Genomic DNA, 23811 nt, shown 5'->3' on the forward strand with positions numbered 1-23811 from the left:
TTGCTCAGGTTACAGTATTATTTGCTAAAAAATATTTTTTCTTCAAAATATAATTTGTGTGTTTGCAAAAAAGTATTTGTCTGTGCACAAAAAGTCCCACTGAGCCCTCAGGAATGAGGCACAAAAATAATTTTATACTTTTACAGTAATTACTATGAATGTATGCTTAGAATATAAACTACAATCATGGTTTCCCTTTTAATGATATTCAGTTTGTGATATGCAAACGTTTGTTTGGCTATTTTACATCCAGGTGAGTAAATGTCTCACTGTTCACATAAAACATCAAGAAATTAAACATTTTCTCGAACCACTTTGCTGAGAAAGTAAATTCAGGACTTACCTCCGGTGCCGGGCAGTTGATTTCCTCGTGCAGACAGGATATAAAGCCTGGTGGACGTTTCAGTGTTTGGACCGTGAACTGTTCTCAGAGCCTGGCATGGGCTCAATGTGACCTTCCTGCTTTTTGTCTTCCTTATTTAAAGCAAATTTGGCGCCTTAGGCCGCTGAGAGACTTAGCAAGCTCCTGTCCACAAAATCATACAGAAATCCAGATGATGTTTACCGAAGGTTTATTGAATGAAAAAACTCGAAAGGGACTGACAAGCAGCTGTTCCACAAAAATATAAACACCTGTTGTGATCTGACTGTGAGAATGAAGTGATGATGACTATGGTGACGGTCAATAGAAAATATCAGAGCTCTACTAACTCCCTTTGTCTAAATCTCCCGCCGCCACCCAGGTGAACAGGTAAAATAAGGGGAAACCACACCCATGTGTCAATCTACGGAAGTGACGCAATACGTGCGGCCCAAGCAAATATAAACATAAGCAAAAACATATTTTGGCTCCTACAGCCTGTACGTGCACAGTCCATTAAATCAGACAGATGTGCGCACCTCTGGTTTTTCCCTGCACGCCTAATTTCCTGTTCGTCTGATTTCCAAAACTGTCACGGGTACGAAACGTTTCTGCGTTTGTTTGTTCCCCAGTTTACTTTTCTTATGCAGTTATTCAAATTATTCTGGCAAAGACTCGGACGGGTCTGGACCCAGTGTCCACAACTACTCACATTCTCACGGACACAGAGTAAACCAGCATGAAGTCCACAAGCAGCAGAAAAATAATCAATAAACTGCGGTGGTAAGTGAAGGTAAACTGCAAGTGTAAATCCAACAGCAGCTGTGCATGAAGTTCAAGTTACTAATAAATAGTAATCCCAACGTTCATAAACAAAAGTTCATTCATTTGAAAGCAGTTTTGACTAAATGAAAGGCTTAAATGTCACATATGTTAAATCTGAATTATCTGTCCTAAAGCTAGAAATCAGAGAGAATCTACTGACTTTGTGAAGTCTCCGTCCCAGGTCTCATCCAGATTTTGAATTGGATATAAAGCTTAAAAGTTGAAACACTAATTTTAGTGTAAGAAATTATTCTAATATTTTATGGCCTCACAGCATCAGAGCTCCAGTCATTGTTATAGAGCAAACTGGGATGACATTGTACATTTTAATGTTTCTTACTTTAGAGGAGAGTGCTGCACGTTCACAAATATTCACCAGTTAGTTCTTGGGCACAGGAATAACAAATGTGAATTCTTAAAAAGGGTTGGATTCTCCTTTTAAATGCACAATCCATGATTATGATATAGTGCTCCATCCTCAAAGCATCTGGAAAAATAACTAAAATTATGAATATAAGAGTCATTATAGAAGCCTATTCTATTAAGATAATCATGTAAACTAGAAAATGAAAATGTAATTCTGTGATATTAATGTAATTTTTCACATATGTTCTTGGATAACACTGGACTTTACTTGATGAATACGAGCAAAGCAGCAGAAGCAGTCAGCAGGACATTTCCAGGAATGGATGAGTGGAGCTGAGAGAGTGAAAGAAGACAAAAACAGGAGGGAACGTGAACAGAGTGATCCAGAGTAGATCAGTAGAATAAACTGCTGTCTGATAATATTAGTACATGTCCATGTTGTTTATCCTATGATGCTATTCTTTAAAGAAATTTAATATCATTGGAGTAACTGTTCTTCTGTTGGCCTAATATTCAGTCCAGAGTCATGAAGACATTCACTTGGCCTTGTCGTGGATCCATGACTGCTCAGTTAGAGCAGCACATATTATTATGGTCTGGATTTAAATGTAGATTGTAATCAGTGAACTCTACTCCAGCATAGTGTAACAAAAATAGGTGTCAAGATTTGTGATGCTGTTTATGCCAAATTCATTCCCCACCTGTGTCATATAAATTCAAAATAGTCACATCAGACAGTCTTTGCCTCCTTTTATGTGACAGTAGTGAAAATTAACCATCGTCAAAATCTGTTGTGTTGTGGCTTCAGAATGACGGAGACGGAGAACAATTAGATTCAAAATATGATGCAGGTTTAGGATGATTTTTTTTTCCTGGGCAACTTTCATGTTTTTTCCAAATGATGTTCAAATGGCTTGATACAGTAAACAGCACGTAGCTGCTGTGAATGAGGAAAAAAATTCTGAGGGAGATTGTCCTCTGAATATCAACGTAGACTGGGGCTAAGCCCCGAATGTTTACAATGTCTGGCTTCGCCTCTGCTCAGCAGGCAGCTGTTTCCAGCTAAAAGCCTCTAAAATCCACTGTACGCCAGCTGCTCAGCAACAAACTGCAAACTATTGTTTCCTAAAAAGTGAAGATATCAATGTTGTGTTCCCCAAGTGCCCAAAATCAGATATTGCAAGTTTTTCTATGACCTCAGTTACTTATGCTAATAAGAAAAGTAAAAGCTGTAATTAATCATCCATGAGAAATGTCAGAGAAAACAGTGGTAAGGCTTTTAAAGACTTTACTTACATCATTGTTGTGAACTGTGTGAACCGATTACTAAACCATTTTGGAACAAGTGATTGCAATATTAGTGTACGATAACTGACAGTTGCTAATAAATACAAAACGGCAGTGCACACAGGAAGAAAATGACCACAGCTTTATTTTATTCCAAATGTTTTTTTTTTTCTTTATTTCGATTGTAGGGCCCAGGCCTTTGACACTTCTGAAAGCACCCACACACTCTATGCTGAAACTGGAGTCAAAGTCAGCATACAGCCATACAGCCAAGAGTTCAATTTGACATTTCAATGTTGTTAAATATTTGGAAAAAAGAAACAATTCCAGTACAACATCTTTAGTACAGCATCATGCACAGCCAGTGGAGGAACATGCATGTTCAATGCGCATGGAGGAAGTGTGGGCTATCTGAGTCGTGCTGTTGTCTGCACTGAGATGGTTTCTAATCGCCAGTTTGAATGTTTGTCTCGTTACACAGACCGTGTCAGTCACGGCAAATTAACAAATCTGTGGTATCATCAGTTTTGCTCAGCACCATGAGGACAATCCAACATGCCCAAAGTACTCTGCTACCCACAATGCTTTACACTCATAATAATTGTACTGGAATTATAAACCCTTTGAAGAGAACGGCTCAAACATGAGGTGAAGGGGGAAAGTAATAATGATGTGCCGAGTTGCCAATGTCGTGATGAGCTGACCCCCCCCCCCCCCCGAAGCACACTCACTATGGGGCCACACAGCACTCCCAGGCCACAAGCCAAGTGGTGAGAACAAGTTGGGGGGGGGGGCAACAGATTAATGCAATTGAGGGGGGTGGGGGGCACAATCCCCAGTCCTCGACTCCAGTTAGGTGATGTTGATCGCTCAGCACCTCACAAAGTGCACAAACACACACGCTTTAATTTTTCAGTTAATACTCTCCCAATTCCCTCCCTCCCCTTCTGCACTGCTCACACCCCTGCAGCAGTCTGAGAGATACTCAAAATGTAGATGGAGAATAAAAAGAGGATTAACAGATCCAGAGCTAATACCATGACATTCCTCCGCTGTACAAATTGTTAATATCCTATAGGTTAGCTAAATGTGAGCTGGCCCTTTAAGTTATATACAAAGAAACCCACCAGCAACCATTTCAGCAGTAAAATGAAATGCAAAAACAATGTCACTTAACTTGTTTGTTGTTTCTTTTATGGTTTAGAAAGTAATTTGATTACGATTAACCAAAAACATGATGTTTAAGGTAATATATATATATATATATATAATATATATTCATATGTCAAGGTTAAACAAAAATCTACAAAGCAAAAAAAGGCATATGTACATGTTCACCCTGTCCCAGAAAACAATAAAGAGACCCAACTCTCAGGCTTTGACAAATTCATACCTTGCATCCCTCCCTCCTTCCCTCATGTGCTTCAAGTGCTGTGTCATAACAAAGCGCACAGGAGGTAAATGGTTCTGTGTGATGGCATCTGAGAACTTGTCCCCACAAATCGGTAAAATGAACCACTGATGCTTTATCGGATGAAGGCATAGATGCGAACTGTAGCGGTTGCTGTGATGCACGTGCATTTCCGAGTCTGTGGCACTGAACATGGGAGCCAGACTGGGCAGGCCATCACAGAGCCGACGCCAGGTACAGCCTTGGATCTGTCACATTTCAAGGCATGCAACAAACACACCAATGTTCAACTTGCTCGTACCATTTCCATCACAAGGTTCTAGCTGATATTCTTGCAGTATGTGTGTATGCATGTTTTTTTTTTTTTAATGTAATACATATATGCGTGTAAACTTGTGTCTATTTTTGATCCTTGGTGTCGATCAGGAAGTCTGCCTTACTTTAAATGCACGGACATTTTCTGTCACTATGTTTGATGGACTGTTGTGTCATTATAATATACTTTACATGTCTCAATGTGCAAGAAAGCAGCAGCATCTATTATTTTCTCTTATTTCTTTTGAAGGAAAAAGACTGAAAAAGAAAAAAAATAATCAAATGTTCTCTGAGGAGCAGAGGAGCTGGCGACTTCCTGATGAGTTGATATGGGTACGTTTGTATTTCGTTGGTTTTTCATTTGTTTCCTCGATTTTTGTTCAGAAACCAGAACAGCAGCTGCTGATGGTTCCGTTAAGCAGACGTTGTCTGGATGTGTTCCAGACATGGTCCTGGTGGCTCCTCCCCCCACCTCTGCTCTTCCCTCAGGCTTCCTGCGGGGCAGGCCTCTTGAGGTCCCTGATCTGTTTGACCAGGTAAGTCTTTTCATCATTGAACTGTTCGTCCTCTGTTCTGTCGTTCTGGAACTTGCTGAGAAACTCGATGAGTTTCGTCTGGTTCTTCAGCAGGATGTCCAGGATGGGCTGAGTCTTGTTGGGGTTGGCCACAAACACCTGGTTGTGGAGGAATAGGACAAGGATATCAATATATGAAGAAAATGTCCGCTACGCTTATCGCTGAGCACATATTTGATACAGCTACAAGGATGTGTGTCCAATAGGCATCTGTGTTGAATGGATTTACAGAAGCTGCAGCTGCTTCAAGTGACACCACATTAAAGAGTTTTATGTTAAGACTACTTTAACTTTCCAAAGAGGTGCTCATGATAGTCACTTTTTATGAGTGATCAAAGTGGAAAAAGAGGGAATTTAAAGTTGATTGATATCACTGCTTACAACTGTAGAAGTCGCTTAGTCAAGGGTTGTTCCAAAATGCCATACAAGCATGGCAGATGAATTAGCAATAAGTATACATAAATAAAGGAATAAGTAGGGCAGGGATAAAATCAGTATGTCTACTCTCCATATGTCCGCTCATAATCTAAAAATAACTTATGAGTGGACATTGACAAAAACATTAATTGGACATTAGCCAGTTTTTGTCTGTTATTTGTTTTCATATATTTTTGTTTGTAAGCAGAATGCTGAATGCTACATGCAAGGTAAATCTGTAATCACCTCTGAGGGTGTTTTTTTTGTACCTTTACCACTAAGCGCTTTATTGTTTGTTCAAGACACCTCATGGACACACTCCGTAAACTGTGCTTTGATTTTTACCTTAAAAACATGGAAAGCCTCAAACTGGATGTTGCGGCTTTTGTCCCGTAGCAGATTCATCATTAGTTTGAGATTCTCTGGCTTGCTGATGTATTTCGTCATTATGGTGAAATTGTGCCGGTCAAGAAGCAACTCCCCCAGTAACTAGATCATTTCAGAGTGAGAAACAGCAATGAATATTAATTTGAAGATTTTTTCAAATTGGCAAACAGTTCCACATTTGCCAAATTGGCAGGCTGTAATTTACTTTGCTCACATAAAGATGAATTTATTTGAAAAATCTCCATCATAATTGAAAATACAGGCTTGTTTTTCTCCTTTACTAGTGCCAAACAAACTTAAACAACATCATCAGAAATGAATAACAAAACATCACTTACAACTTGAGAGATAGCAGGTTTCAATCTTAGGTAATATTTTTTTGGCAGTGGGAGATCTGTCTCACTATATTTGGAATACAGATTGTGGCTTAAGAAATTATGCACCAATCAAAAACATAAGGGAAGTGAAGAAAACACTAGAAAAATTAAAAGGAGTTTTAAAAGACTTTGTCCCACCACTAGATGGCAGTCATGACAAGTTGATGGGCATGAAATGATTTAGAGAAACCCAATACTCTGACAAGACCCCACCTTTAAATAGCTCTCTGAATACAGTTTCACTACTACATGGGACCTATTTATAGGCACGAATCGGGGTCCTTACCTTGAGGGACTGCCTTTTAGTCACGTAGTTTTCTGAGTGGAGTAACTTCTCATATTCACTAAAGAACTACAGAGAGAGAGAGGTAGTGAGAGAGAGAAAAGACAGTAAAAATAGAAGTGGTCGACGGTGAGATGGGGAGTGTCATCTAAATGCATTAAGTAGTGGTTTTCAGAATTGTATCCGTGTCTTGTATCAAAACACAATGAAAGGAAGTTTTGGCAAAGACTGACAGCTGCTTTGTGTCTACAGCCTGCAAATGATATCCCAAATGGCTGGTTTGATGTTGTTAGGAAAGGGACTGCAAACATGCCAAACACCCAGACCGCCACAGTTTTAATTCACATGTAACTGGTCGAACGAAAGCAGTTTGTTTCCTCTGAGCGTTTTTAGAAGTGGTCGTCTAAGACACCCTGAATTGAAATAAAAGACCAAAGCTTTTAACAACTAGTCCATAATGCACAAAAGCAGCAGCTAAACACATTGAGATGAATGATTATTTGCTCTAATCATTTATTATGATCAACTCTGTACTGTTGAATATTTTCACAATAATAAAAATCTCGATCTCACTTTGGGTGAATCCATTCTCATTAAATACTGGCTTTAGTTGAGTGTGGACTTACTCTGTCATAATGTTGCTCCAGAAACTCTGCACTCAGTAGCTTGTGTCTTGTGAGGAGGTCCTGGAAATAGACAATACTGACTATTAGAAATGAATTCAGATGAATGGTTTTGACTTAGCCTGGTCCCATTTGTCTCTATTTGGACAATGCAGGAACAACAAACTCAAACACATGCAAAAATAATCCTTGGAAATGCATTGCAATTTTGTTAAAAAACAGAAAACCTCTGAACCTAAAATTAGACTGAAAAACGTTTTGGGTTACAGTGTGATTAGTGATATTTCTGGACATAATCCCTTTCAAAGACATAAGACGACTGCTTTATCTGTAGCAAATTAATCCTTTTTTTTGGATGGAATAAAAATTGCTTTGTATTAAAAGAAATCCTTCCTTTAATGCCAGGATTAAAATCTGACCACTAGTATTCATTTAGCAGTGGTGTCAGTTTTTTTTGAATAGATCAAGATGGACTTCTAACTAAATTCAAGTGGAACATTTCAGAAAGTTTTCACAACAGCCACCATGACTTTCCGTTTTGAAACTTGGAGGCAGATTCCTGACAGCTCAAGTAGTTCATTCAGGTCTCTAAATCATATCTCAAAACTCTGCATAAAAACCCAGTTTCTCTCATTATAACAGCTCCAAACCCAAAGTCTCTCAGACTGTTTGTGTCAATGCGTCGTTATAATTGCAATATCAGCAGTAGCAGCAGCTGCTACTTGCCACCGACGCATCATCAAATTTGCTGTTTGAGCTGTCAAGTTGGTTACAATGTTCAAATTATATAATGTAAAACAGCCACCGCCAACAACAAAGTAGCAGGAAGCTGGAGATGGGGATGCTGAAGACAGATGTCATGAAACTGTAAAAAGCATCTCAGCTCATCACCTAAGTATGTCAATTAGTTACTTCTGGAATTATGTTTTTGGTTTCTTTTGCAAAGAAGAAGAAGAAATTTGACAAGTTTAGGGGTATAAGCTTTTTACTCAAAGAAAATCAGTCAATTGAGTCAACTTACTTTGAAAGTGGCAAATGCGTCTGAGGCGATGTCGAACGTGGACATCTCCACATATCTGAAGAAGTCATAGAACTGCTCTGACCACAGTGTGATTTTAGCCAGTGGTTCATGTCTGATGCACTCCCTCAACATGATACCGCAGTTTAGGGCAATCTCTGGAGACTCATACCTGGATGAAACAGCCAAATAGGACAAATGTATATTGATCTGTTGATAGCTAAGGCTGCTAAGCTGAAACAAGTAGTAAGTGAGGTGCCAATGAAATACAATGTTACACATCACAAATCATGCTAATTAGGTCATTAGTGAAGATAACATAGTTTAGTTTATTAGTTACTTCGTAAATACAGTACTTCTGGAAAAACATGTTTTCACACAATACCTATATTTGCATATGGTGTAGGTTCTCCCAGCACACCACTTTGTTATCATGTTTAAATTAGGTCCCTTAGGTGTAACAGACGAAATATGTAAATCCAGGGAGTGGGTGTGATTAAGCTGCTGTAAGTCTGGGCGTATCAACTTGTGTCAAAGGTGTGAAATAGGACAGTGGTGCATCATATCGTAACGCCTGAATGCATGAAGGCTCAAGCAATGCGCTTGGTTCTTCAGAAAACAGTTAAATGACAGTTGGGTTGGCGAACATTACATCTGTGTAGGCATGTGCATCATCACCAGCACACCAACAACAACCCTAGACCCTACCAACTATAGCTGAACTGAAATATACACCTGTGTATTTATAAGTTGTCTTACTTAGGAAATTCAGCCCAAGAGCCAAATTCATTTCTTTATGTATATTGGATCAATGAGTGGAACCGCAAGTTAATCTTAGAAGGGACTGTCTTGTTTGTCACAGATATCATATATCAATAACAGCTGCCAAATATTTGTTAAGCAATTAAAAAAAAAAAAAATCAGACACAAATACATTGGGGGGATTTTTAACTACTTTTTAGCAGTGTAGTATATTTTCTATTGAAAATTGGAGAAGATTCATGGAGCACAGGAACAACTGATAAACAATACAATATTGATCAACAATAGCTGAAACTTTTATCAGAGGAAGCTAGACAGGCGCAGCTTCTACAAAAATACAATGTTGCTTCAATGGCACAAACATTTGGGCTTCTTCTGCTTTAGGCACAGTCAGACCATTTGAAAACATGCTCTCATTTCCTTTTATGTTAGGAAGTGATTTAGGAAGTCACTCGAACAAGAATTTCAATGATCAAGGGGAACATGATTAGTGTGCGTTTGTTTGTGTTCGTGTGTGTCCTTACCCTTTAAGCAACATAAAGAGGATATTCTGCTGGGTGCAGAGGTACTCCACTGTGGGTGTCCGAGTGCCAATCTGACGCCTTAGGATGTTGTTGAAGATCTGAGCCACATCTTTCTTACCCTGGTGGCAACAGATAACAAATTAACACAGGCTTCATGAAGCTAAATTTTATGTATACAATAGAGAATACAACACAGCAGTGAGGTCGGAGTGGAAAGCCAAGATGAAGCTCTAAATGTAAGGTATGGTGCTTTTTGAAATATGACAGAAAATTTGTGGATTTGATATTTCTTTGCTATTGCGATGAAACTTTTCATTTTAGGCATTTAAGCATACGAAGAAGAAAGATAATGACAAGGATATTGACAAATGGCTACAAAAACAAAATGTCACAGTGACAAAAATCCAGCATACTCTAAATGAGTGAAACATAACAAAAAATATATATTGAGTCACTGTCATTTTTCTCTGTTGCACTCTTGTGATTTGTAATTTTCTTTTTTAAAACAGGGAGGGAGAAGGTAAAAGAGGAAGAGAGAGATCACACAACACAGTGAGTCATGCAGTCATAGGGGGAGTCAGGGAAGCCTGCAGCAGCAGTTACCACACAGCACCAGTCATAGACACATTGCAGGGAGACGTGAGTTTACACACCTATCAACATAGGCAGGTCTGCCACGTATACCCAACTGTCCTCACTACCTGAGTGCACATTTTCAAAACATTTGCATCCCTTTCGCTCACAAGACACATTCTTACATTCTTACTGTGTGTACAAACCTTAGATAAACTAAGACCACTTCACTGCACACCTTTAGCATTAAATATTTAATGCTTTATTTCCCTTTCTTTCACTCTCATTCATTCAATATTTTTCTCCTCCCTTTGTTCTAATTCTATAAAGGAAACATTAAGTCTCACCTCAAAGTCGATGAGCTGCAGGTCTGCTATCAGGGTGCTAAGTAAGCCGCTGTTGTAGAGCTCCTGGGCTAGCTGGGCCACTGCCTCTGTCTGGGGCTCTTTCTCATTAGTCCCATATAGGATCTCCTTCATGGCCACCAGGCTCTTTGACACCTCCTCTGTGGCCTGAATATATGCATATATATTATATAAGTACACACAGTCATATACACACTATCAAGCAGACATCAAACTATTTCAAGCTTTAGAAAGCTCCCCCCAGAAATCCCCTTATTGGCTCCAATTGACATTTCAAAGGTGATGAATCACCTACCTTCTCCGCCTTTTTGTCAGAGATGTCATGTTTCTCAAGCACTGTCATGCTGTCCTTAAGGTTCTTGACGATGTCCGCCGGCGACTTGTGGGACTTGCCAAAGGGGAAAGGCATGGCGGAGAGTTACCACGAGCAACCAGGCAGCGGACTGTCCACCTGAGGGATGAAATGTAAAACAGAGTCAGAGCTCTGTGAAGATGGAGGGACCTATGATAGTGTTGTCGCACTGTATATTGTCTTTCCAGAAAATATCTATCCAATACTGTGCTCAAGCTCGTTATACAAAAGCAGAGAAGTGGGTGGTGTGTTAGGTAAGGAAGTTGATTACAAATACAAAGCCTGTGACTGACAAATTATTTAGAAGTCATACTCATGCAGACAACATCAGACAAAGCAAGTCTGGAAAAAACAATAGATCTTGATAAGATCTTGACAGTTGATATAGGGCAACTACATGTGGAGCCTAAGTTTATACCAACTTCATATATAGCAGGGTGTCGTGTCAGGTCAGGATGTAGTGCTATTCAATGGACAATATAAAAATAGAACTATCTTGACATTGTGTATATATATATATATATATATATATATATATATTAGACAATGAAAATTAACCACAGTCATTTATTAAATCATCACCTTTTCTACTTAACTCTGACTACCACTCACTCACTGTTCATGTGGTGAGACAAGTGACCAATATTGCATAATATTGTTACACCATATCTTGCAATAGGTTATTTATAATTTAGCACCAGTACTGAGATACTTTTTGTGTTCCTGAGACAGATGTATTTCCTTTCTTCTCTACTAAAGATTACTCTTTTCTACTCTAGACATATAAACTCTAGCAAATCAGACTCTTTCCAGTTTATGGCAGTTTGATGTTGAAATAACAGGACAATATTCACGCTGCTGTTTCTGTGTATATTAAAATGATCCCATCTGTTTATAACACTCTCTGAACCGAACACTTATATTAATGCACATAATAAAAATAATATATACATTGCACCTTTTTATAATATAGCATATAATACAGATATGGTGTTGTATAGTAGATGTGTGTCTTCCTATATAGGATTTATAAAATAATCATCTGAGTTGTGATACTACTGTTGTTATTGTGGGCAAATAATCTTGACAGTATAGCAAGCTACACTGTGATTAGCCCTAATGTAGTATCAAAAACAACTTCCAACTAAGAGACAGAAGCAGGTGTGCTCTTCGAGCTTATCTCCAAAAAAGGTACTGTCCGTGGGCCAAGTCCTTCACAACTTATGTCCACCTTTTAGACTTAATGCAGTAGTTGCTCTGGTGTGGTCATCTGGAGCAAACATGTTTACACAACAAATATCCCAAAGAATTAGCTCCTGCTGTAAAACAAACTACATTGGCAGGTAGCCATGATGCCAAACTGTGACTTTTAAGCCCTAACGAAGAAACTGCAGCTGGTATTTAATGCTAACACAGTTTCATACAAGGCAAATATTTAAAATACAAACACACTGGAGAAACAAATTATATATTTTTTGTAAATGTCACATCTAGATGTTACTGCTAATGCCTTACTGGGCAGCAGTACAGTCTTATGGATCTTTGCTATGATGTAGGCCTACATTCAACATGACATAACCTCAGAACTTTAATATGACCCACTCCCTGTACAGTGAAAAATATATCTAAATAAACACATAACTAAACATATTGTACTTCAGAAATTCTCCTCTCTACAAAAACCTCTAACCCCGAGTAAAAATGAACCATGCTACAAAAACAAGAGCAATGGCATGGTCGATGCAACTGACAGATGTGACAACCATATCCCCATGCTGCTATTATTTAACTGGGTTACTTAACAAGGACCCTTATCTACTCAATTCACTGACACTCCCAACCACCTTACACACAGTGTGGGGCGAAAGCCAAGTTTTCTGAACGGATAAGAAATAAGCTGAGAGAGCCTGGGCTATAAAAGAGTGTAATCAGCAACACAGCAGCCTAAATGTGCTTCTTTGCTAACAGAACAGGTCATGTGGGGTGGCTACACTACCTATTCTAAGAGCCCAAGACAGAAAAACACATCAATAAAACTTAATCCCAGTCTCATGATCATTTGAACTAAAAATATTTGCATTAAGCATGCTGCACCGTGAGCCACCTGTTTCCAATATGATACTAAGGTTTGCCACAAAACACCAACATTAAGTCATTTAGTCACTTATAGGTACACATCAAACACTAGGTATAGTATGAAACCAACCTGTTGTCCTGCCGGAATCCTCTAAGCTCTAAACACAAACCCTTCAACCGTCACACTCTTCCTCTTAGGTCTTGGCAGGGAGTCCACATTTAGAAAGCAACGCTGAGGCCAGGAATATAAACCAAGCAGCACCGAAGTGGGAGGTGCAGGTCACCATTCATATATGATGTGTCATGAGTGACTGGGCTGAAATATTACACCTGTCCCTGGTTTCATTGGTGAATCAAGCACTCGAGTTGTGCTTGCTTACATCCTCATTAATCTAGACACAACTCAACTTCGCCAGGTGGCCAAATCCGTCTTTCGCACAGGTTAATGCCCGTTAATGTAGCCAGCAGACAGCAGAACCGCCCCTCTGCTCCTGACCCGCTTGAGTATCTGTGACGCAAATAGGGAGGCAACACATATGGCAGGTTCACAATCAGCTGGTCACCGTTAACCGACAATGACTCCTTTACTAATCAGGTATCGTGTGTTTGAGTAATGTCAGGCCAACAAACGTCAGGGGTGATGTGGGCCTGACTTTTACACACACTGACCTAACATGGCCCTGCAGATGGAAACAGGTCCAAATACCTGCCGACTATCTTAAAGGGGAAAATTACCATCCTGTTAGGCAGCACAGATTTTACATATCCACAGTCACACCAGCCTTGAATATAGTTACCCACCAGAAAACCATCAAAACAGTGTCAGAAGACCGCTCAAACGTCAAAGTCACTCCCACCGTTCAGTCCACAGGGCAGCAGATGCTCTGCTATCATCTGGCTGCAAGCTAACGAACACTGCGAGCAACTAGCTAATGCTAGTCCAGTCATTTAGCTAACTTATTTACATGTGTCGCGAAGCTATTTCTGCTACACAAATAACCCAACGTAAACACTCACATAACTTGAAAACTTAAACAAGTTGCAAACCTACTGCCCTGTAAGTTGGTCAACACGAACCTGACAGAGAGCACCGCCCATCTGTGTTGTCCATGCCTGGTTTGTGATGGTGTAAAGCCTGCCAACTTTGCGCAATGCTAACAAAATGGATACTTGCTCATTGAGTAATTCTGTGTTTAGCAAATGCACAACTTTGACGCAGAGTCACAATAATATATATAATGCTGCTACCTTTATTCTTTATTTGACAGCTTTCTGTAACTGTTAGTAAGCTAACGTGGCCTATAATATTTCAATCACTGTCCACCTAACAACAGTGCTGCTGCTACTGGTTTTCTTGTGAAAGAGTGTGTGTATTGTCGACACACAGAAGGCCTCAGCGGGCCTAATGCTTGCAAACATTATCTAGCTGCTTTAGCTTCATTTTAAAAAAAGCTTAGAGTGCAAGGAGTACGTTTATGATAGTCGATTTTATAACATAATATTGCTAGCGTTGGTTAGCTAACTTAGCATAACGTTAGCCAGGCCTGGCAACGGGTCCTCGCGCTAGTACTATCAAGCCCATGCCTGCCTTTAGCAGACCATCAACAGCAGGCTAGGTTCAGCTAAAACGTTTCTGGTCGGCTCACTGAGAGCTGTCCACCAAGCTAACGTTAGCAGATATAGCTAGCTAGCTTACTTTAAGGCAGTCGTTTTTGGCTAAAGAAGCCTTACAGTACAATGCTTGCATATATTTATTCATAACAATATATATACACAACATAATACCTTGTAAACGGCGTTTTCAATAATTCCCCCCGATTTGTCAAGACAGCAAATGCAACTCAGGGGCTCCTTGGAACAAAAACTGCTTTGTTTTCCTTGTTCGTCGCCTCCCCTTGTTTGTACTATAGTTAATTGTGCGGCCCCTGTTTCCTAGTTCTTTCTCTGTCGGACTGGTAACGCCAGCAGCGGAGCGGTGATCACTGCAACAGCGTCTACCGCCTCCTCTGGCCGTCTGATGTCATGGCAACAGTGGCGGTTGTTCTGCGCGGGGATGGCAGGTGATCGTAGGAGGGCGCGCTCACCCCGTGGACAGATCATTGGACATTTAAATGTGACGACAGGCTGATGCTGCTCCAGTTCTCCTCTCATAATTTATAATGTTGTACAGTGTATGGAGAGCATAGGAGGCAAAGGACTTTAGCATCCTACTCAACAAGACAAGTTTACAATGGAGAAATAATAATGTACAAATTGAGGTGACTGTGAGAAACTTGTATTTTACTCTGTTTTACACTTCTACAGCAATTCTGCATTTATTTGTCAGCCACAGTTATCTGTTATTGCAGATTAGAATTTAAGATTGTCTCATAAAACATGACACATTTTTGACCATCAACTATCAAACAATATTAATATGAATAGGAATTTTTTTTTTTCCACTTGTTGCTCTACATAAATATTGAGCTGAGGCTGATATCATACAATGCAGACCTAGTGCTGTATATGGCCTGATATGATATACTTTTACTGCAGTTGAAAACATATTGACCCAGATACAATATCTGATCAGGATCTTAATTATCTGACTATTAATTCAATTTTAATGTGCATTATTGTAAAGAAATTATTTAAAAAACTAGACATTTTGGGAAAATGCAACATGTCTAAATACTTCATCATACAATAGATTTTTCACAAAACAAAATTAAACGCTTCATAAATGTTTTGCCTAGGAGTGGAGGCTGGGGTGGATTCATGGTTACCAAAGGTTGTAGCCGTAGACGGTCGCCAGAATATTTAGGTGAATACTGCAGCCAGCTGCCAGAAGCCTTGGTACGTGCTCCTTTTATGCGTGAGAGAGCATGCAGGTAGATCTGGCAGGGCACGGGGGGGGGGGGGGACACGACAACTGACTAAAACTGAGTGAGGGACATTAGTATTGTGCGACTATGTGGATGATAGCAAATGGAGAAATATATTTCTTCAGCACAGAATAGATTTGCTCAGTTTGCTCAGTTTAAGTTATTATTTGTCGTCCATCTTGAAAATCTACTCCACCTTCCAGGCACTACGGTGGAGATGAAGACAAAAGAACCACCTCCTCTCTGATTGGACTCTGCTTTGTGATTGTTGTGTGATTCAGGTGTAAAAATGGGCTCAGAATTCAACTTGTAACCTGAGTGTCCTACACTGTGTGGGAACTTTGAGCACCAAGTTTTACAGTTTTCTGCGCTGTATCTCTTCACAGATTTTGACAAAAGTCTTTTGCAGTGTCTTTGTGCTACCTCACATCTGATATCATTTGTTCAGTTTTATTCACAAAGTCTTGTTTCAGTCAAAAGAAGAGCTGCCTAAAATGTCCCTGTTTACCCTGCAATGGAAAGTCATTTTATTAAATACAATTGCCATTATGTGTTTTCATGAGGATGCCAGAATCAAACTCAGGCCAGAACAACAACCTGCAAGAAATGGTAAGTCATGTGTATGACTCCACCCCATATGTACATGGGCTCAAATTAACTTGTAAAGTGATGTTCACAAATCATTTTGCAGTTGTTAAATCTTTGTAAACCTGTAAAAAGCATGAGAAACTTACGTTTCTACAAGTGAGAAAAATTGTGATGACGAGATTTGTATTTGACTGTGAATCAAATGAACGAATGATCAGTGTAACAGTGATACTGACATTACAAGGGTCAAAATTCATACTTGTCTGTCACACACTGGGAATGTTGAATGCTCAGTTTTACAGTTTTCTGCTCTATATCTCTACACAGACATCCACCGAAGAACTTCTTCTCCTCTGTTCACTGGATCAGTTCGATTCACATAGCGGCATTTTTCTTTAACAAATAAAAATCTCTTTGCCATAAGCACATTCTATATACAAGCTTTACAGGTTTACAAAAGGTTGATTTACAACTACAAACTTTGGAATTATTTGTAGACTGCTTGTTCTACAACCCTGTGTCAAATGATAAATAAATTAACCTTGTAAGCTGTATGAAATGTGAACCTAGAAATGGTCTGTATGTGAGTGTGTGTGTGTGTGTGTGTGTGTGTGTGTGGTATTCCTCAATATTTTCCCCAGGATGTAACATGTCTGCTTCCATATGGTGTCCAGTAAATCAGTCAACAAAACACTGGGCCACATTCAGGTCGCAGAGGTGGGTTTACAAAGGGTTAAAACAAACGGATGACTGATGATGACTATAAAAGTGAAAGACTGGAAGAACATCCAGATTTTTGTTAGTTAGGCTATGTCGTTTCCCACGGCAACAGCTACGAAAAGGGATGTTGGCATTGAAACTTGATGGAAAAGACGCTGCCTTTAAAACTTCTGAGCTATTCAAATAGGCCTAATTATAATTCTTTAATGAAATTATGATGTAGGCTAATTGATTTAGCTGTTATCTTGGCCGTGTGGTTGGTTAGGTCTTCTATCCATTACACCCAAGGCACTGGTCATCCGCTGGGCACCTGCCAAAGCCTCAGCGTCCTCCTCCTCCTCCTCGGCCCGACTGTCCGCCCCCTCTGGAGGTTATTACTCTCTTCATGCTGATTAGGTTTGGATGAATAGCGGCCTTTGTTTGACGCCGGTTCCCACGACCCGGCATTCGCCTGGCAGTCGCGTGGCTCTAAACCCCCCCCCCCCAAACTTTAAGGGACCCAAAGGTGGGGGGACATCTGGTCAATCTGACATCTGCTCACCAACAATTAATAGCAGATTTGAAAACACTGAGTGTGATCAAAGCAGGATAAATACAGGGCAAGATTTTTTTTTTTTCTTCCATTGAAGCAAGTCCTATAGCTTTGTTTCTAAAAAAAGAAGAGACATGTGTTATGTCATTAATATTCAACATCAGACTAATTAGTCTGACTAATCTTTAGAATTAGCAGGATTAATATGAGCCGCGAATCACAATTAAAATAATACCGGCAAACCTGATTTATATGGGCGGATATATCCTCCGTTGATTTGTCTTTGAGGGAACAGGTCTGGCTTTTTTGCAGGTAGTGTAATGTTGCTCTTGAAAAGAATGGCCGAGGGGCTCCCCGGAGTAAAGCACGGTAACTGCACACTCTTGTTCATCCCTGGGAGAAGAGGAAACTGCAGTTTTTGTGTTGGATGGAGGGTGGAGAGGGGGTGGTGCATGGTTTCAGGCTGGACATCTGTCGCTTTTGAGTATTTTTTCTTTTTTTCTTTTTTTTTTTTCTAGGCCGGGTCTCTCGGTTATTGAATGGAGCCAGTGACCTGTCAGTCTTGACTGATGGGACCCCGTGTGTGGGAAAATCCCGCAGCCAAAGAGTTGGAGCATTCACATGCTAATGGGGCCTTATAAATACGAGGGCCGTGCCGCGCCGAGGGCCCTAGAGACGCGTTGAGATTCAGAGGAGAAGGGGAACAGAAGCGCACGAGACACCCGAGGAAAAAACATGACTGCTTCATCTATGGCGCACAACGTGGGGAAACATCCCAGTGCCAAGGAGGAGAGAAAGGTAGTTTACACCTGGAAATACTATACTCAACTTCCTTTAAGGATATAGCTGTACAGTGGGCCACACACACCTCTGCGCTCCAGCGTGGTGCCTCTCCATGTCGGCTGCCTTTAACCGAGTCTATTCCTTTACCTCCACAGCTGAGGAAGCCGCTCATTGAGAGGAAACGACGGGAGAGAATAAACAATTGTTTGGACCAGCTGAAAGAAACTGTGATCGGGGCGTTCAGACTTGATGTGAGTATTTCCTCACGCGTCTCATCTCCTCTACAAGGAAACATTGGATGCTGAATCAAGTTAACTTTTAATGCTGCTCGTCTCTCAACAGCAATCCAAACTGGAGAAAGCTGATATCCTAGAGATGACGGTGAAACATCTGCAGAACATCCAGGGCAATAAACTCACCGGTGAGGAACATGTCTCTGTGCACCTGCCTGTGTGTATCGCATATGCAGGATCTGATGCAAGATTGCATTATATTGTAGTTTTTATTGATGCCTGTGAAGCTGGTTGGTATATAAATCACTTATTGTGACTTCTTAGGGTGAAGCTGTGCAGTGAAGTTTGCAATGAAATCTCCTGACCTAGTTGACATTAGTCAGAAGGGGGCAGCAACAGCACATACTCTACATGCTACAGGTTATGTCTTTCAAGTGTGAATGTACTCAGCTGTGAAGTGCTTAGAGGAGGGCTGTAATGTGTAATTGTTTTTAATAGTTAGGTGAAATTGTGTGGGTCAGCTGTGAAAGAGTTTGTGTGTCTGAGCTGCTCCCTGGAGGAGAACTGCAGTCGCCTAGTTCAAGCTGGTTTACTGGATGCAGGTTTTGCCTCCACCACCAGGTGTTGCTATAACCTCTCTCCTCTTCCCTCTCCCCCTGCAGACCCAACATCAGGCCTGGAGGCCCAGCAGAAATACAGCACGGGATACATCCAGTGCATGCACGAAGTCCACAACATGCTCCTCACTTGTGAGTGGATGGACAAAACTCTGGGCTCACGCCTCCTCAACCACCTCCTCAAGTCCCTGCCCAGGTCCACCGATGAGCGCCCCCTCAGCCAGCCCACACCCAGACACAGTGTCCCTCCTCCAGCCAGCCAAGGTGTCCCCGGCACACCCCTCAGAGGAGAAGCCCTGCCTGGGAGGCAGCTGCAGAGAGAGGGGCCCACCTGCCACGTAGCTGGACGTCAGGAGAGAGAGAGAGCTGCGCTCCACAGCTCCCACCTGGGGATGCTGGAGATGTGGAGGCCCTGGTGAACTGATGGATTAATGATCTTGGTTCTCCATTTTGTTAGACCATCCTCTGTTATGTATCTTATAGATATGCTGCTCAGAAGACAAACGTGGGGCAGTTTTGTTCCAGTGACTATTATTGTAGGTGTGCTATAATGATTCTATACAGACCTTTTCTCAGTACTTCCCTTCAGAAGTTGACTTCTTGTAGCCTGCATTATAGAAGGCTCTTATTAATCTTTCATGTATTTATTGTATTAACAGGTTTATTTATTTCATATTATAAAGGCATGACTTTACTTCTTAGACCACCTTCTTGCCATTGCATAGATTTTCATGTCTTCCTCTATTTCTGTATAATTAACCTAAACATTAATAATAATAAAACATATTTTACATTTTATTCAGCTTTATGAATGATATTGTTCATATATAGTTGTTCTACTCCATTATCTTTTCATATTTGTGTTATAGTGGCCATGCAATGCTGAAGAACAGGACATAGGCCCTGACATATAACAGTTTATCTTGGTCTCACAAGGAGACCCCAATTTTTCAGGTAATTTACTAATATTATTATACAAATATAGATATGGAAATATAATAGATTTTTTTTACCATTGGATGATTAGGTAGAGATGAGTGTTAAAAATCCTATAACTGAAAAAAAAAAAAGATATTAATTCAAACTAAACTTCTTGTAGCCTGTTAACATTTGGGAAGATTATCTGAGCTGCATTCATCAACATCTTGATATAAATTTCAAAGCAAATATCATGTAATCACTGAAATGGGTCACTCTCAAATTCTAACTAGATTCTGCTGCTAAGTGCATCTTTTCAGCCTCTTTCAGCTCATTGTTTTAAAGGCTGCAGCTGCAGATACTAAATAATTCAGCCTCACTGCATTTCCAGCAGCAACAGGCTGCTGTTTTCAGTAAATAAACGAAGATAAACACAAAACCGGCCCAGCAACAAATGTCAGAGAAAGTTAATGAGTAGCTAGTGAAGACACACCTGATAGGTACTAGCTGATTTTCTTTAGCTGTTTATCTCTGTAACAGAGCTAAAATGAGAGTGAATATAAACATTTTTACAGCAGATATTTTGACTTGTCAGAGTCAGAAAAGCACAGGTGTTAGAAATAACACTGTGGCTCTTTCCTTATTCTAAGCTGTAACAGTGAAAACCAAGTCCATGAAACTGAAGCAGCTAACTGAATCCATCCATCACCTTTGTTTTTCCTGCTGTCAAATGTCAAAATGTCTTCAATTAATAAAAGGCCTATTGGACTTAGATTTATCAGGTGACCAGAAACGTGTTATTTCATGTCTGTTTGCTAGCTAACATTAGCTCCATAAGGTATAATATGTCCGTGGTTTAGGAGTTTAGACCAGAATGGCAGCTTTAATTAAAAGTTAACTTATTTTCTGACTTTTCTCTGGTGGTTTCAGAGTCAGTTTCAGTTTTATGTGTTGAAGTTTTCAGATGTCCTCCTCTGAAGCCTCTGCTGTCCAGTTAATACAGTGGAGGTGGATGAAATACATTTATGGTGCTCAAAGCTGTGTCAAAAGACAATGTGACATGTCACAATAGGAAAATCACAGGTGTGTGTAAATAATAAAATGAACAATGGCTGAATTCCACACTGTTCCTGCTCACTGGGACACTTGAATAGAACAGAGCCATTGTTTGTTTGTTTGTTTGTTTGTTTGTTTGTAACGCCTTTGCTTTCTCTACCATGAAAATGTCCATAGGTGCTATTTCTTTGAAAGCAGTTCAGATGAAAACTGCTCACAGTGAGGTTTGTGGATTATTCAGAGTACAGCTCATTGTCACTGGCCAGACACGACTCTGAGTTTTTCATGTTCACATAAAGTTCCACTCACCTCCATTGTATCATGGTGGTGACTGAAATAGTAGCCTACCTCAAAATCTCCACAAAAGCATAAATTATCTACACGGCTAGATATCAGTGGAGATAAGATTTTAAAAAGTATGTTTAAAAAGGGATTTAATTGAATTGACCCTTTAGCGGATATGAAGTAATAATAAAAATAGGCCTTAACTTTATTTGTATAGCACTTTTCAGACAAGAAATGCAGCTCAAAGTGCTTTACAATAACAACATTACATGCACATAAAAACAGGGGTAGAAAAACATAATTAAAAACAAAATAAGACCCACTGAATAATAATAGTGGCTTGCTTGCCTGATATCTGTAGTTTCATAGCTGCTGCTGGGAGCGTCCAGTAAACCAACAGCAGATCCAGTGCTCTTGAAGGCAACTAGTTTATCAAGGGAGTTAGCAATGTAGCTTGGTCCTAGCCCATGAAGGGCTTTGTATATAAGGGAGGCCCTTGAAATCACTTGTAAATGTAACAGGAAGCCAGTGCAAGGCATGTAAAACTGGACTGATGTGCTCTCTCCTCTTGGTTCTGGTTCACAGCTGAGCTGCAGAGTTTTGAATGAGCAGACATCTCTCAGTGTTTTTTTCCAGGAGGACAGTAAAAAGTTAATTACAGTAATCGAGTCTGCTTGAAATGAAGGCATGAATTAGTTTTCCACTACCTTTTTGATTTATAAATTGTGGTAGGCTACTTTTGCTGTGTATAAAGTTAAAAAATGATGTTTTCATTGCCTTATCTGTGAGTTGAATCTTAGACCTCAGATTTAGTTCATTTAGTTCATTTACCCAGATTATTAAACAGCATTTCACTTTTTGTTTTAGGGCTGACAGGTAGGATTTCAGTTTCCTGCCAAAAGACAAGGTGGCTAATGGAGTTTATAGCTGCAGATTCATAAAATAGAATCATGTTTATGTTTTTGAGATTGAAAGGATCAGACACCTAAGGTCAGCCTATGAACAGAGTGAAGGAAGCCTTTGACAGGAACAGGATTTTGCATGTTTCTATGGTGGAGACAATGACAACACTGATGATCTGTATAAGGCTGCTAGTGTCACTTTCCCTCTGGCAGACTATCAACATTTTAGAGAGTTGCAGCATTTGGATTTTGGAGCATCTTATAGCATCAGTCATCATCTCCATCTGTGCGCACAAAGATACAGTAGAGTGTTCTGGTGCATTTAGGCTGCGACTTAAATAAACATGTGATTCATCATTTGCAAAATAGAAAGGTATAAAAGTGCATATGGCCAGCTCTCCAGCTATTATTGCCGTTTTGATTGGTCGCCACATGGCGCCAGTCGGCGGGTCTGAAGGGAGTGGGGGGGCTGGTCCCTCAGCGAACTCACCAACAAAAGCGAGCCGAGACAGCTGCTCCCTCCACAGTCCACACCATTAAAGATCTGGAACAGGGATCTGGGGGTGGCGAGGTGCCAAAAATCCTCCACTTCAAAGGTCTGAAACTCTTCCTTTATTTGGGGCACTAGAGTTTAGTGGTGCTTTTTGCGGAAATGCTGCGCAATTGTGGAAATACCGTGCGTAAAAGAGCGCCTGGTGATAGGCTAAATCATTACATGTACCTGGAAGGTGGCACAGATGCCTGTGTGGAACAGACAGAACTGCTCTATTGTAGAGGTGATTTGCATCATAATACCTTGTACAAAACACGTATAATAACGAGGGCAGAGGGCTGAGCGCCCTTATTAGACATAAACAAATAGACATTGTGCGCAAAAGGACTAAACCAGCACATCCAAGTACTACTGATACTGATATCACAGACCAGCTTCATTTAATTCCTCACAGTCAAGGTGTTATTTAAAGGATGCCAGCCTCATATTTTGCATCTTGGAAACACGCCACATTACAATAAAGATACCGTGCACAGGTACACGTTATCAGCAAAAGCAGCCAAATATTATAAACTCTCGCAGCAGAGCAGGCAACGTGAGAATGCAGTTGCACACAAATCAGAAGTCACAAAACAACGGGCAGAACAAACGAGGCGCAGGGGCAACACCTGTCGCTTTCTTTGGAGAAGGGCCCTTAATTCCCCCGGCTGATTCAGTTTGGGTCGAGGGGCCGCCAGCAGCAGCAGCTGCCAACTGAAGGCATCGCGTTACATCCGCCTAACAGCCGGGTAAATCTGCTGAGGATCGGACACAAAAGCAGGCAGAAAGAAGAATGGGTAGGGCAGAGAACAGACATGGACGGATTCTTGTGGTAGAAGTGTTGAGATGCTAAATTCTCAGACAATTACATAAGAGTTTATAGC

General features: G+C 40.4%; 2 protein-coding genes across 3 annotated transcripts; one reads left to right on the forward strand and one right to left on the reverse strand.

The window, feature by feature from the left end:
- Window positions 1-2966: 2966 nt before the first annotated feature.
- Window positions 2967-14902, reverse strand: cab39 (calcium binding protein 39). Of its 2 annotated transcripts, none has more exons than XM_056374557.1 (9): window positions 14683-14902; window positions 10765-10920; window positions 10452-10616; window positions 9532-9650; window positions 8249-8417; window positions 7231-7290; window positions 6608-6673; window positions 5903-6046; window positions 2967-5239 (listed from the first exon to the last, which is right to left on the reverse strand). In XM_056374557.1, exons 2-9 carry the CDS (start codon window positions 10876-10878, stop codon window positions 5051-5053), a joined length of 1026 nt encoding a protein of 341 aa, XP_056230532.1. In that variant the 5' UTR covers window positions 10879-10920; window positions 14683-14902; the 3' UTR covers window positions 2967-5050. The 2 variants fall into 2 exon arrangements, with proteins under 2 accessions (XP_056230532.1, XP_056230533.1); XM_056374558.1 differs by lacking the exon at window positions 14683-14902 and adding an exon at window positions 13028-13270.
- A 3034-nt stretch (window positions 14903-17936) lies between these two features.
- her8.2 (hairy-related 8.2) lies at window positions 17937-20032 on the forward strand. The gene is made up of 4 exons (XM_056374520.1): window positions 17937-18399; window positions 18540-18635; window positions 18727-18805; window positions 19280-20032. The coding sequence occupies exons 1-4, from the start codon at window positions 18337-18339 to the stop codon at window positions 19651-19653; spliced, it is 612 nt and encodes a 203-aa protein (XP_056230495.1). The 5' UTR covers window positions 17937-18336; the 3' UTR covers window positions 19654-20032.
- Window positions 20033-23811: the final 3779 nt, after the last annotated feature.

This window comes from Seriola aureovittata, chromosome 4, assembly GCF_021018895.1.
Source record: "Seriola aureovittata isolate HTS-2021-v1 ecotype China chromosome 4, ASM2101889v1, whole genome shotgun sequence".
Taxonomy (NCBI): Eukaryota; Metazoa; Chordata; class Actinopteri; order Carangiformes; family Carangidae; genus Seriola; species Seriola aureovittata.